This window comes from Diadema setosum, chromosome 12 (genome assembly GCF_964275005.1).
Source record: "Diadema setosum chromosome 12, eeDiaSeto1, whole genome shotgun sequence".
Classification (NCBI taxonomy): Eukaryota; Metazoa; Echinodermata; class Echinoidea; order Diadematoida; family Diadematidae; genus Diadema; species Diadema setosum.
In genome coordinates, this window is record NC_092696.1 from 7,679,984 (window position 1) to 7,698,873 (window position 18,890).

The 18,890-nt window shown below is 37.6% G+C and overlaps 1 protein-coding gene across 1 annotated transcript; it reads right to left on the reverse strand.

The window, feature by feature from the left end:
• Positions 1–11,084: 11,084 nt before the first annotated feature.
• Positions 11,085–12,041, reverse strand: LOC140236335 (uncharacterized). The gene has a single exon (XM_072316290.1). The coding sequence runs from the start codon at positions 12,039–12,041 to the stop codon at positions 11,085–11,087; it is 957 nt and encodes a 318-aa protein (XP_072172391.1).
• Between the last annotated feature and the right edge of the window lie 6,849 nt (positions 12,042–18,890).

Below are 18,890 nucleotides of genomic sequence, written 5' to 3' on the forward strand. Positions count from 1 at the left end.
ATGCACCATCATTGCTGGAAAAAAAAAAATAAGCCAAAGAAAAAAGTTACAAAAATTTGTGGTGTCACTGTATTGGAAAGATGTAAAGAAATTATAAAGTGAATTCCGCAAAAGTTCATTTGTATGAAAAAAAGTAAACGTTGCCATGTAACTGACACATACTTGTACAGATGTATGTGAGGGATCATTTTGACTTCTAATATTACAGTTACGCTCTCTTTCACAATAACTTATCATAATATATGATGATAAATTAATAATGAATTAAAAATCTTCATGTATCTTGGCATTCAATGCTTTTGTATGTTTCAAGTAAACTGCCTTTTGAATATTTGTAGGGTGAACTCTTCAGCAAATTAATTGTTACCATGACTACACTCAGTCTGTGCTGAGTAGATATTGCCAGACTCTGGGAATGTGTGTATCATTGTAACTACTACAGCCATAATCTCTTGGCCATTGGGTTGACCTTTCCATGTGACATTTGCGAAACTTGTTCAGCCAGATCTGGCCCAAATGCTATTCCTTGTTGGTCAGACATTAATGCCTTTTCTAGAGGAAAGGAATTTGATGTGTCCTCCTTCCCTTACGCACTATATTGTATGAGCAATCACATTTTAGTAGGTAAATTCTCAACGTTTCAGCTCTATTTGCAGGTGTACTGCTGTGGCCATTATATTGCATTGCATTTGGGCAACATTAAGTACGAGAGATTCTTCTATCACATGAATGCAGAGCCATTTTGCTGTATTGCCTGACTACTGTACGTTATGCCAGGTAAAGATGAACAGTGTGCATGAAAGATGCTTTGCAGTGGACCTTGTGCCAGTGCAAATAGTGGAATGTGGCAGAGACTTATTTTTGAGGTGAATTTGTCGCCCTCACTTCCTTCTTACAACCTTCTTGATCTCATTGAGTATCGTCTCATTTATTTCCGATAAAGAAATATATACAATGTATTTGCTATTATAGACAGAGAGAAAAAGTGGAATATTTGTGTTTAAAAAAAAATGCACCATTAGATCAATTATCGTGAATTCTGGTCTGGGATGAAATTGTATAGTACAGATCTGTTTTTCATATGAATTGTGTGAAAGAAGATCAAGCTGTTATTTTTCATAATATCCATAGTTTGTTGATACGAGACATTTGACATTCTTGTGCCTTTTAACGATCAGTCGCATTTGCGCTGTTGTGTTTCCTTGTTGTTTTTTTACCTTTTCTCCAACTTTTTGTTTGAATTTGTCCACCCATGGATGCAACTTTGGGAGATTTTACATGGTCAGAAAATCCACAAGAGAAGCTTATTTGGGAGTGGCCTTGTCTTTATTTCTCAAATCATCCCCAAACAGGTTTTTGTCACTGGCTTCTGTAGTTTGCATGAACATGCATACTTAGCATTCAGACCAGGTTTGACGAGGTTTTTTTCAGAGGGAGTTTGTCTCAGAATTGGAACTGCACAGGAGCCCAAGGGCATCCTGCTGTTTCTCTGACAGTTCGGAAACAGATACGGTCTGTGCAAAGACTGTGATACCTTTCACAAGTGCACTCTGAATTCTCTGGAGCTTCAGATCCCTAGCCCGAGTAGAAGGGTTTAAATGTTCCCATATTGTTAGGTTTACTTTCGGCACATAGAGGAGGGGGCAGTTGACTGGGCTTGTGTACTTTTCACCAGTCTCATCCAGGGCGGCCTGTTCAAGTGTATGGCTGATGAGGTAGGTAACAGATCCCGCAATTTTTTCATCTATGGGCTTCCCGACCCTGAGGGGTACTGCAAACTCTGTGGCGATAGCTGGGATCTTTTTTTCCTGAATAGAGACAGCATCACTTCCTTCAGTGGTAGTTGCAGCACTGCAATCAGATGCAGTGGAGTCAGAAGCCAGTGTACAGCCCAGAAGGCTATCATCTTGTTTGCAGTCATATTCAGACAACAGAAGATCATCATCCTCATCTCCTCCCATTATGCCAAGACTTCTCACATCAAGGCCGTGAGTCTGAGGTGGCAAATGATCCACCAAGTTCCTGAGTATCTCCTCCAGAGTGCTCAAGCAATGTTAAAATGCTGGGCCACCACCATTAGTTCTTGGGACAGAAGCTAGCGGTCCCAACATCGAGGTCGTTGTGGATGAAGTCTCTACATGATTACAGGTCTGACGGTCTGTCCTTGGAGTAGACTGCATGAATGCATTCCTCAACAGCAAGAGTACCGCTTGGTTCTTAATTTTTACTATTAGTGGGTTTCTTGTGGTCTGAAACCTCCGTGTTTGAGGACGTCTTAAAGTTACAAACTTCTGTGCTATCCCTGGACAGGAAGTACATGTAATCTTTGGAGCTTTGACCAAGACAGGGGCTTTGCATTTGCCTATATCTTTTCCACCACCTGCAGTACTCGCCACTGTAGTTTTCCCTTTTCTCCCTGTCTCACCAGGCACTCACTATGTTGGCGTGGGCTTCCCTAAACAGTTTCCTCCATGGATTTTTTTTGGGGGTAAAATTTCCTGAAGTTGCATCCTTGTGTCACCAAAATCAAATAAAAACTTTGGGAAGATACAGGAACAATGAAGAAACACAACATCGCAAACACAGCCAATTATTAAAAGGGCACAAGAAAGTCAAATATCTCATGTTAACTCACACTCCTCTTACTCAGGTAATGAAAACTAAACTTCAAAATTGTATTTAAAGTCCATATTTAGATTTCTTGATTTGTGTCATATTAGTCATGTTGCCAAACAAGGTGACGTAATCGTAATTCTCTCCGTAATATCAAATGAGGAATGAACGTAGAACCTCGCAATATCTGTATTAGACTGATATACAGATTTCAAATGAATGGACTGTAATACCAAATTGAAAAGCAGAGCTTTATTGATTCATGTGTAGACAGGTCCGTAAAAGTCTTTGCAGTTGAAATAGCTATATGTTCTCCATTGCAGTGTGTTATACCATGACTTTCTGTGTCCCTCAGAAAACTTCAGCTAATATGCAATGGCGTTAGCCCAGTAGAGGCAAAATATAGATATTCAATGGTGATTCATCGCAGCACTTCTCGACATCTCATTGTCACACTCAATTTAGTTGCGCACCTGCAGACTTGTGAAGATTTTAGCTTTGCTCTAGCTCGCCTGCTCTTGAACTCAAATGCGCTTGCACCGTACGCATTTATAATGAAATGTGCTCTTTGTAGCTGCATGACACTAGTAGTGTGGGTGTGTCATGAAGGAGAAGCATTTAGTCTGTAGCAACACTCAGTGTCAGTAATGCCTTGTCTTGCATAACTCTTCCGTCCATTGCAGCTTGAGAAAGATCGACATTCTTTGCACTCAGTGATATTCTGTCTTTCATTCCCCTGATTGGCCTTATTATGTGAAAATTAGCTGGATGAATAATAATCGTCAATTCATTATGGGCTGTTGTCGATGCATTAACTGAATCATACTGTAAGCCTTGATCGACAGAATGCAACATAAATTTTCCTCACGAACTGAAACATATTTGTCGGTGGTTCGGTAAACCCATGCATGTCGAAACTTTGTAGCATACAAGTACGATGTACGTATGTACAAATGTACTTGGCCTCTAGCAAAGGGATTTTTAGTTTCATTATCACAATCTCGCAAGTCCATGAAATTACAAATATTTCAGTATGTCAAACAACGCTTTTCTTGTATTTCATTTCTTCATGCTACCATCCCTCTCCACCCATCATTGCTTTGCTTAGATTTTTATGCCTCCGCCACGAAGTGGTGCCGGAGGCATTATGTTTTCGGGTTGTCCGTCCGTCCGTCCGTCCGTCCGTCCTTCCGTCCGTCCGTAATGAATTTTGTGGACAAGGTAACTATCAAAACCTGTTGAGGTATCCTAATGAAACTTGGCATGTATGTGTATTAGGGGGTGAAGTTGTGCCTATCAACTTTTGGGTGCACATGCTCAAGGTCAAAGGTCAAAAGGTCAAGGTCAAATACATAAAATTTCACTTTTTCCACCATATCTATTGAATGCCTGAAGATATTTTCTTGAAACTTAGTGTATACATGTATTACCCAATTAAGATTCTCTGGTGAAAGTTTGCGTCATGAGGTCAAAGGTCAAAGGTCAAAAGGTCAGGGTCAAATACATGAAATTTCACTATTTTCGCCATATCTATTGAATGCCTGAAGATATTTTCTTGAAACTTAGTGCATACATGTATTACCCAATTAAGATTCTCTGGTGAAAGTTTGGGTCATGAGGTCAAAGGTCAAAGGTCAAGTAAAAATATCAAAACTTCTTTTTTTTTCTCCGTGCCTTGGAAAATTGTTCAAGGTATCTTCATGGAACATAGTATATACATGTACTGACTGGAAGTGATTATCTAGAGAATGTAGGGTTCATGGGGTCAAAGGTCAGGGGTCAAAGGTCAAGTGCAACACTTCAAAATTTTACTATTTCCCTCATATTTATGCAATGCCAGCAGGGTTATTATTTTTTTACACTTGGTGTATGCATGTGTAACCTAATAGAAATTCTCTGGAAAGTTTTTTTTTTTCTTCTTTTTTTGCCTCAAAGGTCAAAAGGTCAAAGATCAAGTGAAAGTGCTGAACTAACTTTTTCCTCCATATCTCGAAGTGGCTCAAGTTATCTTGAAACTTAGTACATATTATGCATGTTCTACCTGAAAGTGATAAATCTTATGAATTTTAGGGTCAAGGGCCAGATGAAAATGGTAACAATTTACTATTCAGTTCAGAAATTGCACTTTTTCTCCACACCTGTACCTTGAAAATTACTCAATGCCTAAATGTATGAATGGGTCAAAGTCAAGTTAAAGTCCTTAAATCCCTAGATACATGCTCTCCTATTCATCCAATTAAACCTAGGTCAAGGAAGGTGAACATTCAACACATTTGTGACAAACTTGTCATTTCAATATTTTGCCAATCTTATGAAAATGTAATCACACATTGTCCACATGTACTATCTAGACCTATTGGGAAAATCATGCATTATGGCGGAGGCATACCAGTCGCCAAAGCGACATTTGTAGTTAGTGAATGGTATATCGTAGTAAGGTGAGAGTTTGTTTTAAATAAAAACATTTGTGTGCTGTTTTTTTTTTTTTTCTTCTTTTTTAATGGGGGTTAAGAGATGTGGATTCAAAATAATTGAAATTTCACAGACAGACAAAACATTGTTGTCGCAGAACAGGCACAATGAACCACAAACATTGATGGGAGACAAAAAGAATCATTATGTGTACTTTACACTTCTGCAGTGTAGACTTAAATGTATGTATGGTCATAAGACAAGTTTATTCAAAAGCTATACATGTATTGTAAGTATAGACAATCTAATGCACAAATTATAACATGGCAGAAATTATCTGAGCATTTTATTCACGTGAAAGTGAAATCCTTCTAGTAATGCACCAACTTTTTTACACCCCAAAAGCAACCAAATTTGAAGTAAAAGGAATTCAATCTTTGCAACTTGATCGTTGTCTCTGTGGCCAGTATTTGATTGAAGTAATCTTAGATTGCAGTGATTTTAAGGACCTAAATTGTTGTATTTTCTATATTTTACTGAAACCCCATGGCTTGGCTGTCATATAAAAGTTCTTTCCTTTCCTGGAAAAGAAAATTAAATCATCTGAGGAATTTGCTTGCCCAAATCAGATGTCTACAGTGCACAAAATAAACAGAGAATGATGAACTCACTTATACTATGGTACAACTGAGATTTGAAGTCTTGTTATTTATCATTTGCATGAAGGGAGTCAACTTCAGTGATAGAAATTAAAGATCAAAGCTGAAATGATTAGTGCATATTTTCAATTTGCACTCTTGTATTGTACTCTTCAAAGCAGCAAGTCATGATATGAGCTCCCCTCCCCTTTCAAATCACTTGCCTCAGTTACTGTATATCACTTTGAGTATTAGACTGGATGGTTGCTTGTGGTGAAAACCTGTTCATTTCTCTTTCAGAGATTCTCTACTTCAAAAATGGTTCCTTTTCTTTCCTTGCCATCATTGTGGCATTTGCCTGATGATTGTAATTTATGCAAAATTGTGAGCTCAATACATATTATCTCAGTTGTAATAAACTGCATTACTGCAACACCTTGGCCCGAATTCACAAAGGTTTGTAGTTTAAATCAAATCTGTGGTTTGAATTTAGTTCATGGACTAAAACAAACAACAACAACAACAACAACAACAACAACAAAATGCCTATCTTTCACATGCATGTATCAGCATCAATTTGTTATGGGATGTCTTGTGATGTATGCAGTCTCTCAAGCTAATTTGCTTAGACAAAGTGTTCATAATCCATGAGCTAGATCGAAACTGCCTTTATGAATTCCAGCCTTTGTGGTAGAAAATAAACAGTGTCTCGTCAGACTTCATCCACAAAACATTCTCTGTATTGGTCTACTCATGACCGAGGACAATATCTTGTCAGTGTGCCTATAGACTGATTCTGTGACGCGCTATGTGTATTTTTGGCATGGGCAGTACCATTACTGCGGTGTCTCAGCCGACCCCCCCCCCCCCCCTCCCACTCCCCCACCCCCTTCCGCGCACGGAATGAAAAACTGATGCATGGTTGTTTTAGCCAATGGGCGTCTCGTACTGAGTGCGCAAATGCTTGCTAAATGCGCGAACCTTTGTTACAAGTGCGCGATAAACATGTTGCCTGGGGGGTGGGGGGAGAGGAGGGGGGTCGGCTAAGACACCTCAAAATGAGCTCATGGCTGCGCCCAGTGCCACAAATTGTCTGCTGCCCTCAACGAACCCAAATGGTCTATATGATTGTGCTGTCATTACCCATGCAGCTCAATTCAGTTTAGATCATTTTGCCATTCCTTAGAAGCATACGCTTGTAGATCACATAGTGTGAAATAAGAGAGAATATTCCTGAATAAGTGTTATCCCAGGAAAAGCACCTTTTAAAAAGAATGTAATCTTGACATGAATTCAAATAACTTATTATGTCTGTATGAATAGTGTGAATTGTAGTGTATCACTACAACTATTTTTGTGACAAAGAGTATATGATACAGGGATGCAGTTCTTGTACGCCATTTTGAAGTGTGATGAAATATTACAAGGTGAATGATTATTTGTGTTCACTTCACAAGATTTCTAAGTTTCAATTAGCATGGTGATGAGGAAGCTACAGTAGCTCTTGTACTTTGCCAAACTCTTTTGTCTTTTGTGTTGAAGAGGAATTTAACCTTTGTATTCTTATTACATGTTGTAATACATTGTGCCTGTCAAAATCTATTGGACAGCCTATATAATGGCTGTGTACAAGGAACATTTCAATGAAATGTTCCAGTGTGTGAGTGTGTGCGTGTGTGTGTGTAACATCATGCCAGGACACTGTGTAGTACACAGTGTAGTACACCTACATAATATGTTTACACTCAGTGTATTCATTTGAACTTTGTTTCTAGAAGGAAAAGAGAGAGAGAGGTGAATTTTACATGATTGCATAACTGCAATCGAACCAAATTGGATGTTCTGTTTGAAATGTCATCTTCTTTCTACAGTTAAATATTCCTTAATCTGTGTAGCGTTAATAGAGTGTATTCTTTCATTTAGATGGGCTGTTAATTACTCATCTACATCTATTCCACCTTCCATCCTTGTTACATTTGGCCATGTCGCAATCGTACAAGGCCTCAGTGTTCTTGTTGATTTTTCAGTGCTTCAGTTTAGCTTCTGTGAGAAAGCGATAGAGAAAAAAGAAAAGAGATAAAAAAAAAGACAAATCAACCAGCTAGCATTGCCTTCTCATGTTGAATTTCTTTTTGCACCATTGAATTGAGGAGGAATAAAAAAAGAGGTTTCACCATACAATTTGCTCCAATTGATTTTTTTTTTTTTTTTTTAGATAGAAAGATAAACTTACAATCTCTGATTGTTACATTAACTGGGTCTAACCACTTCTTTGTGCACCATCAGATGTGTAGGTGGGGGTAGGGGAGGAAGAAATTAACAAGGTATCAATGTATTTCTGGAGAAAGCAGGTGATCAGATTACCGGTAATGTACTACCCCGAGTACCCATGGACAAAATTATTTTAACTTGGAATGTAAAAGAAGTGAATGTCTGTGTGAAAGTAATCATTTTCTAACGTCTTAGACATGATTTCTCTTTAAATTGTTTCTCAGAGAGTTGTGTATCAACATCACATGAAGTGGAAACACCAAGTGGACATTGCGAGTATTAAACCTAATGCAGGAGCATTTCTTCTTCATTCCTGCAGAGAGTGGATTTTAAATCATCTTATAAAGATTCGTTACTAAACTGTATAATTACATATTTGTTCCTCAATACTCAAGCATATGTGCTTGTACTGTCAGTGGACCTAATTGAATTTTCCCTATTCTTATTTTTCACTAATTGAGAATGAGATGCATTGTGTGAAATAAAGTACTATCCTGTAATAACATGAAATCTCTGGATGACATGGAGTTGTGTGTGCCAATATCCAGCCATTCGTGACCAAATTGCAGATCTCTTACTAGTCTGTGTCCTTACCTCTGTCTCTTTAACCTTTTACACTTTCGTTTAAATTTTATTCATTTCAATTCAAATAATTTCCCCCATTACCACATAAAATTCTATCACAATAACAACAAAAGTCAATATAATACAAAATATATGAACATACAATATAAAGCAGATATAATAAGATAAGCAACTGCATAAACTTATATTGATTTTTTTTTTTCAAACAAAATCAAGGTGTTATAGGAAAATCTGGGTCTCAACAGGTTAAGGCAAAAAAAGAAAAAGAAAAAGAAAGTTTACAGTTTCAAGCAGTCATTTTATAAATTGCCTCGAGTAAAGGTGTAACTATTGCGGCTGTTCAATATGTATATATATTTATATATTTATTTATTTATTTATTTATTTATAGCAATAATAATGTCACAATAGAGGAGTGCATTGAATGCCAATTGCCTTGATTTTAATACAAAATCAGAATTATATATATATATATAATATATATATTATATATATATATATTATATATATATATATATATGTATATATATATATATATATATATATATATATATATATATATATATATATATATATGTATATATTATATATCATTTACTGTGAAACAAGACGATGAATGTTATTATCGGGCCTGTGATACTGTATTCCAATGATGATCTTCAGTTCATTGGCTGAAAGAGTCTCAATTGCCCCAGATATCATCAGACACGTACACGTATAAACGCAGGCCATATGCCAAGATGGTTGGTTTCATCTATACTCGGAATATAATTTACGTTACATAATGTCATGCAATGAACAGTTCTTGCCTGCATTGAAAACTTAGAGTGCTGTTTTCCTGAAGACAACATCAATATACTAAAACTGTCAGTACTTCAAACTATCTTAATCAGGGCTTCAGGAAAATGCACTAGTACCATTGATGTAGCATTGTGTTGTTGTTTCTTAGTTGCAGAAACTTGCAACAACTTTACCTCGTTAATCTGTAGTATTCCTATTTGCACGTACAGCGGTACAAAACGATGCGAAACATTGCAATAAGACGAGTTTTGTTTCGTGAAGTCATTCTGGTTTATGTATTGACAGAGGATTACACTGTGCAGTTCTCCCGTTGACAATTTGATAATATCTCATAACTGAATGTTACTGCCCGTATAAGTAATGTCAAAATTAAATCACATTGAATGAAACATATTATTCTCATCCTCACTTTGGAAATTTAAAAATTTTGAACAAATTTTGAAATTTGAAACAAATTGGAAAAAAAAAGAGTATTAAGGATTTTAAACAAGTTATGTCACAGTTAGAGAGGTGTATGTGGAGTATTTCTAAAACACCAGCTTATCAATTGGCATTGTTCTAGACAGTGACATATGGAAAATTGCCACTGTAATTCAAACATTTAAAAAGGAGATGAAATGTCAGGGAATAATCAACGACCGACACCACTTTTTATCCTTTATTAAGGTACAGTACTTGAAATATGTATCTATACTGACGTTACTGCACATTTTATTGTTTTGTTTTGGTTTTTTGTTTTGGTTTTTCTTTTAGATTAGAATACAACTGGACATCCCACATCTTCGGCCATGCTAGAATGTATTTAAAATTTCTTTTAAGCTGTTGAGAAATAAAGAATTTGTTTGTTTTCAATGACCCAGTTAAAGACTTTGATTCCAGTAATCACTTATCATATTGCGAGTAATGAAGTAGAATGAAAGAGGTAACTTTCACGATCGCCATCAATACGCAGCAATGGAAGTTTTCATATCAGATTATGAGACTGTAAGATATGATATACTCAGAGGTTCCATCCTTGGCTTTCTATTTGATCTGAATGCATGATTTTGCCATTATGTTCCTAATTACTGTAGCATATTTCTGACTGATTCAATATAAACTATTTTGGAATAATGACGACGTGAACACTGGTATCATTGATATGGTACGTCTTTACTATCAAGCACAGTATTAAATCCCTTCATACAACAGTTACAATTCATTGACACGACCTCCAGCGAATTGAATTTGTAAAGCAACAAGTGAGGTGCAATTGACAATATAATAAATGTAAAAAACAAACAAACATAAGAAACATTATTCCTCACATAATCATTGAAGTTATACGTACTTTCTGTTTATTTCCTTTGTCAATGTATGTATTTCTTATTGCCCATTATGTAGATCTTAAATATGCAACGCATTCTGCCTTATTACCAAAATGTCATTTTTTCGTCCCTTAGTATGACCACGTAGTAGATGAGAGTTAATAATTAGCAAAAAACACGCTCTTTATGACGAAGTTTTCTCTTGAATAAAATCTAATTTGACAAACTCATCGTTCATCGCTGTATGTATGATACTTTTATCTATCTGTGGAAAAAGGTGTTTGAACACGACAATCATCTCATCACGTGACCTCATAAAAAAAATATAAAAAAAAAAATATATATATATATCGTCCCTTGGTATGACCACGTAGTAGACGAGAGTTAAATAAGTAACACACACACACACACACACACACACACACACACACACACACACACACACACAAAACGCTCTTTATGACGAAGTTTTCTCTCGGTTAAAATCTACTTTGACAAACTCATCGTTCATCGCTGTATGTATGATACTTTCATCGATCTGTGGAAAATGGCGTTTGAACACGACAATCACCTCATCACGTGACCTAAGGTAAGTTTTCTTTATGCATCCATTCTCTTGCTCTTCCAAGAGCGTAGCGTCGTTAATCGAGACAAGTCGGCCTTTCGGGAAAGCTATACACCGTATTTTCTTCAGAACTCGAATGATATCATGAACTTGGGTAGCAAGCATCTCCATGACCTCGTCAAAATGTGACAATTCAACCGGCATGTTGTCATGAATGGTGCAGTGGGTGTACCATCCGTCCTGGTCCAGGGACGCCTTGAAGAAATTTGCACCTACTGGATCGCTTTCCGCGTTGTGCAGGCGTAGGATTATATCACCTCGACGCACAAATTTGTAGCGCAAGAAGGACTCGTGGTACTCGGGGGATTCCCTCTCAAAATCTAACGGGATCAGCTGGAACGTGGGCCAGCCCCCTGAGCCAACATCCGCCAGGTGCTTGCTACCTTCCCCAGATAGGTTGTAGATGATGATGATCACGTGGGCACTGCTTACACCGACGAAGTCACCTGGTACGAGGGTTACGGGGTATCCAAGGGCCTTGATAACCATGTAACAGCCGACATTGTTGCGGTAGCAACAGCCTCCCAACTTCGACATTATATCATTCTTGACCTCATGCAAATTGGGAACATGTCTGTCCTTCTTGGGCATAGCGATATTGACGAGTGTCTGGTACGGCATATTTTTATGCCAAGAAAGCAAGATTTCATTCAAGAGTGCGACTGGATCGGAGGCCATCTTCTCTTCAGGTGACGTCACTCCCAGCACTTCGCAAACGAATGTAGATGCTTCCTCTGTTGTCATCACTACGTCTGATTTCGGTTTAGTTGTAGTCATAGCAACATCCATCGTGGTTGAAAACTTTTACGATCTGAATGAAATAAAAATAAAGACATATATTATTTTGATTTTGAAACAAAACTCCTCCCTTTCTGTAGGCCTACTTTTTAACAACTCTTTTGCTCACAATACTGTTCACATTCATATTCATAATCTTATTCACCTGATCCAACATAAGCATCCACATTGGTTTGAATTGTATAAATGGTTGCATTCGCCATAGCGGTCATCATAGTAACAGGCTCATCAAGCGACTCAGAAATGGGGAATGTGCCACCTCTTGGGTGCTCTTTTTGGACCTGGGAATTAAGACGACCGCGACGTTTAGTTGTCACCTGCCTTGCGTAACGTTTACCTGTAATTCTCATTTATATAGACCTGTATTCGGACACAGTTCGTTACGAGCACACGAACGAGTAGGGAAGGACGCGAATGTCCCCCAAAATGACAACTTCCAACATTCGGTGAAAGTTTTTCTCCTAACGTGATCCGACGATGGAGCCGAAAACCATTCTTGCGCAGTTCCTGCAAAGTTCTCACGACGTATATATGCGAATGTCGTATGTACCATTGCTAAAGCGAACCAAAGCGAACTTAACCAAAGCGTACCGTACCGAACTGTGCCAGTTGCGTTCGAGCGCAGCGGCTCTGTGGAGAAAGCGTACCTCATGAATTATTTTTATGCCTCCGCCACGAAGTGCTGCCGGAGGCATTATGTTTTCGGGTTGTCCGTCCGTCCGTCCGTCCTTCCGTCCGTCCGTAATGAATTTTGTGGACAGGGTAACTATCAAAACCTTTTGAGGTATCCTAATGAAACTTGGCATGTATGTGTATTAGGGGGTGAAGTTGTGCCTATCAACTTTTGGGTGCATATGCTCAAGGTCAAAGGTCAAAAGGTCAAGGTCAAATACATAAAATTTCACTATTTCCATCATATCTATGCAATGCCTGAAGATATTTTCTTGAAACTTAGTGTATACATGTATTACCCGATTAAGATTCTCTGGTGAAAGTTTGGGTCATGAGGTCAAAGGTCAAAGGTCAAAAGGTCAAGTAAAAACATTAAAACTTCACCTTTTTTCTTTGTACCTTGGAAATTGTTCAAGGCATCTTCATGGAACATAGTATATTTACATGTACTGACTGGCAGTGATTATCTAGAGAATTTAGGGTTCATGGGGTCAAAGGTCAGGGGTCAAAGGTCAAGGGCAACACTTCAAAATTTTACTATTTCCCTCTTGTTTATGCAATGCCAGCATGATTATTTTTTTTTTTTTTACACTTGGTGTATGCATGTGTAACCTAATAGAGATTCTCTGGAAAGTTTTTTTTTTCTTTTGTTTTTGGTCAAAAGGTCAAAAGGTCAAAAAGGTCAAAAGGTCAAAGATCAAGGGAAAGTGCTGAACTAAGTTTTTCCTCCATATCTTGGAAGTGGCTCTGGTTATCTTGAAACGTATATTTATGCATGTTCTGCCTGACAGTGATTATCTAATGAATTTTAGGGTCAAAGGCCAGATGAAAATGGTAACAAGTTACTATTCAATACAGAAATTCCACTTTTTCTCCATACCTTGAAAATTACTCAAAGCATAAACGTTTGAATGGGTCAAAGTCAAGTTAACGTCCTTAAATCCCAAATACATGCTCTCCTATTCATCCAATTAAACCTAGGTCAAGGAAGGTGAACATTCAACACATTTGTGACAAACTTGTCATTTTAATATTTTGCCAATTTTGTGAAAATGTAATCACACATTGTCCACATGTACTATCTAGACCTATTAGGAGAATCATGCATTTTGGCGGAGGCATAGGGCCTACCAGTCTCCATAGCGACATTTCTAGTTAGAAAATGTCACGCTTGTTTGTAGCAAGAATGTCATTCACCTGTCGCTTGAAGTACTTACAGCTGCCCCGAACAAAGAGAATGATGTTTTTGCATTGTGACGTATGCGCATGGTACGCGCATGCTTTACACGTGCGAACTTTTGGTACGCTTTGGTACGCTTTTGGAGCACATCGGGAAGTGGTACACTTTTGGATCGGTACGGTACAAGAGCGTTCGAACGCTCCTCTGGCGCGGGTACGGTACGTATACCAGTAGTTCGCTAAGGATCGAGAGCGCTCGAACGCACCATTTGCGTCGCGAACGTTTAAGACAGAGCTAAGATTGCATTATCTGTTCTTCTTTCCCTGCGTCGTGTTATGCAAAGTAACTTTAGATTACGCAGAATATTGCTACAAAAAGTAAAATGGTGCCCCATATGACCAGTGCTGCTGTTTGCGTGCGCAGAACAGTTTCTTTTCTTCTTCTTTTCTTTTCTCCCTTTTTTTTTTGTTTGTTTGTTTGTTTTTTTTGCCTCTGAACATCCGCGTCGCAAAAAGATCTACAGCTCCCTATTGTCTCTAGGGTACGCCCAAATCATGTTTAATGAAGATGATGTGTGGGAGAACAGGCAGGAAAATCAAGTGCTTGCTGGAACAGGCCCTCGGAAAAGAAGTCAGTACACACACATACACACATACACACACACAAACACAACAAGGGTGCGCGCATAGTCCAACAAAAAGAGAGAGAAAGGAGAAAAAAAAAAGAACAATTCTGACTCAACTCAAGACAGCCTTCACCTGTCCTTGGTAACATATTTTTTTCTGTGATTTTCGGAAAATTTGCTTTTTCTGCAATCTTGATATAGATGCATACAAATGCTTTTTTTGTGTGTTTTGTTAATGTGTTGTTTTACGTACTGTTCCTAGAATCAGAGACTGAAAAGGTTAGGCAGCGTGCGAATGGTCATCATAAAAAAGCTGTATGTGAGCAGAGGATGTTGGAGAGTCCCGTGCAAAGACCGGCAACTTAGAAGTTTATTGATTCCAGGTTTTGGAATTTGTTATCTTCGTCAAAGCTTCGTACAGCTCAAATTACGAACTCTTGCTCACAGACTGGCATACAGGAGGGGTGATATTATCAAGTTTTATATATATATATATATATATATATATATATATATATATATATATATATATATATATATATATATATATTTAGTATGACACCCTATAGTTGCATTCACACTGGAACAAGATCGAAATCTTGAAGATAGCAATCGTACCATCCGTGATCTTTTCCAGTTTGACCGCGGCTAATACGTATGATCTGTTAAAATAAAGGTCCTGTTTACCTTCGGTAACAGTGATTTATTTTTTCTTTTAAGATATTACATTTAATGCATATGTGTAGGTCTGTTGTACCACAAACATCCTATCATATACAATTTTCGCGATAAAGCCTGAAATATAAGGAGATATATTATGTATTTCTCTCAATAAACAGTAACTGTAGTTTAGTATGGAAACATTATTTTTTAATTATAACTATTGTTCACATTTTGTAAATATAACAATACTTAACCCGTTCCTTACTGGAACCTGGTAGCCTGTGTATAATGTCTGTGGGGATTTCAGAATTTAGTCGGGAACGGGTTAACATCGATTTCAACGATTCAAATTTTACAGTGGTTGCTTCTATTCCTAACTCACATTTTAGCACAATTATTTTACAGCACTAAAGTTGGGCTTTTGTTTCATCTGCAAATGGTAAATAATGCCTGTAAGTTAACAAGAAGTCTAGTGTCTATCAGGTTACTGTGTGGAGGGTTTTATTTGTGTGTGTGTGCGTGTGTGTGTGTGTGAGAGAGAGAGAGAGAGGGAGCATATGCGCATGAAATACTGTGCCTGTATGTTTGAAATACTGAGGAATTAGTAAAGAAAGCTCCAGATCTACCGGCACGAGCTCTTTAATCAACATCTAAACCTCACGTATCACGTATCAGGGAAGTACAAAATAGGAGAAAAATTAGTTGCCTGCAGGATATTGAGTTACACTGATACTTATTATTGAACTTTTTTTGTTCTGTTCTGTATTTTGCTGAGTGGCCTGTAGATGGTTCGTGACAACTCTGTTGCACCACAAGCAAAGACACGAAGAAGCAAACAAACTTCAGATATTTAAATTTTGAGTGTAGATGTAAATGCTATAAGTTTTGTGAGGTATAGACCTGCTGAAAAAAGGAAACTATTAAAATGTGTCCCTGAACAATCTTGTCAATGTCAAAAGAACTGCGGACTGCAGCTCACATGATTGAAAGTTCTCAGACATTGTGTCCACAATACCATTCGAGAGAATTACAGCTAGATACAATGACAATAAAAAAATTGAAAGTACCCAATGGTGCGAAAAAACAACGGATGTTTAGGTGTTATTGTAATGTTTTTCTTGGAACGTGTTTGTATGTGTGTGTGTGTGTGTGTGTGTGTGTGTGTGTGTGTGTGTGTGTGTGTGTGTGTGTTTATCTTGTGTTAGATTATGCGGGTTTGTGCATCATATGGGTTGCACAGAATATATCCTGAGGACGTGGAGTAGGATTTTGTTTTGTTCTGATAACATGAATGCAAAAAGAAAGGGGAAAGTGAAGTGTGGTTATATATAGAGTTTTGTAAAATGAGCTCTGCCATCTTCTTACTGAGCAAAGCCAACAAAGCACCAAGGATGTCGTATAATGATCGTGGTGATGGATGGGTAGGCCTCCTTTCTACCTCTTTGCATATGTCGATATCTATATTGAACTTCTGTGGTGGTGGCAATGTAGGTTAAACGAGGTAGGTAAACAGACTATACCAGTGAGACAGCCAAGTACGGAATGCACGGTTTAGGCCTACCGATAAAGGGGAATGAACTGCTTTTCAGATATCTCATTGGCCTGAAGAAGAGAAAAGAAAATAATTATGTTTGTCTGTCCATTGGAGTGCGAGTCTTTTGTCCCTTCCACCAACCTTTACCTTAATAGACATCCATTAGTCAAAGCAATGAAGTACCCTATAGAAGGATAGCGATGAAATCCTCTATACAGAATAATATAATCGGGCGACTGATCGAATTTGCCGAATCTGGCTCAGTGCGACCTAATTCCACGTGTAAAGTCTAGGGCAACAGACCAGACTGTTTCGACCTTGCGTATAAACACAATCGGTATTTTTGCTAGCCGCGAAGTGCGCTATTTTTTTAGGTTGAAGAATCGTAGTTTTTCCTTTGATAGACTTCTACTTTAACGACCTATTTTACAGGATACTTTGCGGCGAGCTAAGTTCACACGCGTTCCTCGAAGGCATGACTTGTTCTAAAAAAATTTCTTAATCAATCCGTTCTGAATTTGTCAGAATATCGCTACTGAATCGCGCAGAGGTTACTCCACCATAGGGTACTTTTGCTTGTTGGACTGTCCATTATGATAGAAAGCGAGATCTACCCTCCCCATTGTCACTCTTAACGTTTCCAAGGAATCGTGACATATACCATTTCCACTTTTTCCCTTCATTAATGAATATGTTTAGCAGGAAACACTGAAGCTTTCGAACATATTGTTTACATTTTCCGTCACGACGCTTTTTAAGTTGGATTTTTTCCGCACCATTTACCTTCGAATGAATTATCAAAATTGAAGTTTTCTACACAATGCGCGTTCAAACGAAAAGTGTGGCTCATATGTTTCTCACTCGGCAGAGTGATTGTATTATATCACCTTCTTGAAAAGTTTTCACTAAAAACGTGTGTTTACAAGACTCAATCAGTATAGAATCATTGGCCCATTGAAACAAAAATTATGCAAATGGAAATACATCTTGTCCTTCGTCCTGAGTGATCGATGAGTAACATGCTAATTCATTTCTGGTCTTACATGATTGTTACAATATTTACTAAAATTGACTAACGTCTCCATTCATCTATAGCAGTCTCATGGAAATGGGACCTCTAAATAGCGTGAGCCAATGTATTTCTCAAATTTCGTGGCTGCTTGATCGCTTCGCTTTCTCGCCTGAATTCTACCGCTTTCTAAAAATTCAATCAAAATGGTATATGGATGCAAGCGCTCTACCCCTACATGTGTATTGTACCCAGTTATGTAGTTATTGATATATATATATATATATATATATATATATATATATATATATATATATATATATATATATATATATATATATAATAACAATATACATATATACGTATACCTAAAGCATAGGTCTATATACATAAGCACTAGCTACCTAGTCTATTTTATCAGACCATCATATTTTAGCTATTGACTCCCGAAACGGTCTTGAAGTCAATTTGATTAACAACTCTTGACAGTTCTGTGTCTTGAATTTGGAAAGGCAAATTATCAGCTCAGTCGAAATAGGAGTTATAACACTATTTCTGCATTAACTTAGGTCCATGCTACTTATACAAGTACCCCTTTTTGCCATCGTAAATTCCCTTTATGATTTTTCACCTTCAGTTCTGGCAATAAATATTCGGTTTCTCTGCAGGCTAAAACTTATTGAGCTTCGGTTTGTGGAGTTTGTAGCAGCAAATAATCAACAGAGCATCAACAGATGACAGTGTACTTTACAGTGCATTCATTGCTTTGTAAGAACATGCGATTTTTTTTTCGTCTGGTCACTAAATAAATCGATAGAAATAAAAGGTATGGGTCAAGCTTTACACATTTCCTGTGTTTCCTTATCCATACGTCCTTTACAATCCATTTTTACAGCACGAATATTTTTATTTATCATTTGAGATCCTTGTTTAGAATAACAACTAATATTATTTAGAGCAATGATCCAAAACTATCATTCCACCAGATTCATACTCACTGTGTCGCCCAAAACGGAGCTTTCTTTTAAAATCTCGCAGCAAATTCTAGGCTTGACTTGTTATGTGAACGGTCATTGAGGATAATATTATGAAGCCGGTCCGGGAGCGGCGTCAGTTTGAGGGTTTGCGGAGTCGTGTTCTGCACACTGATCTCCCCA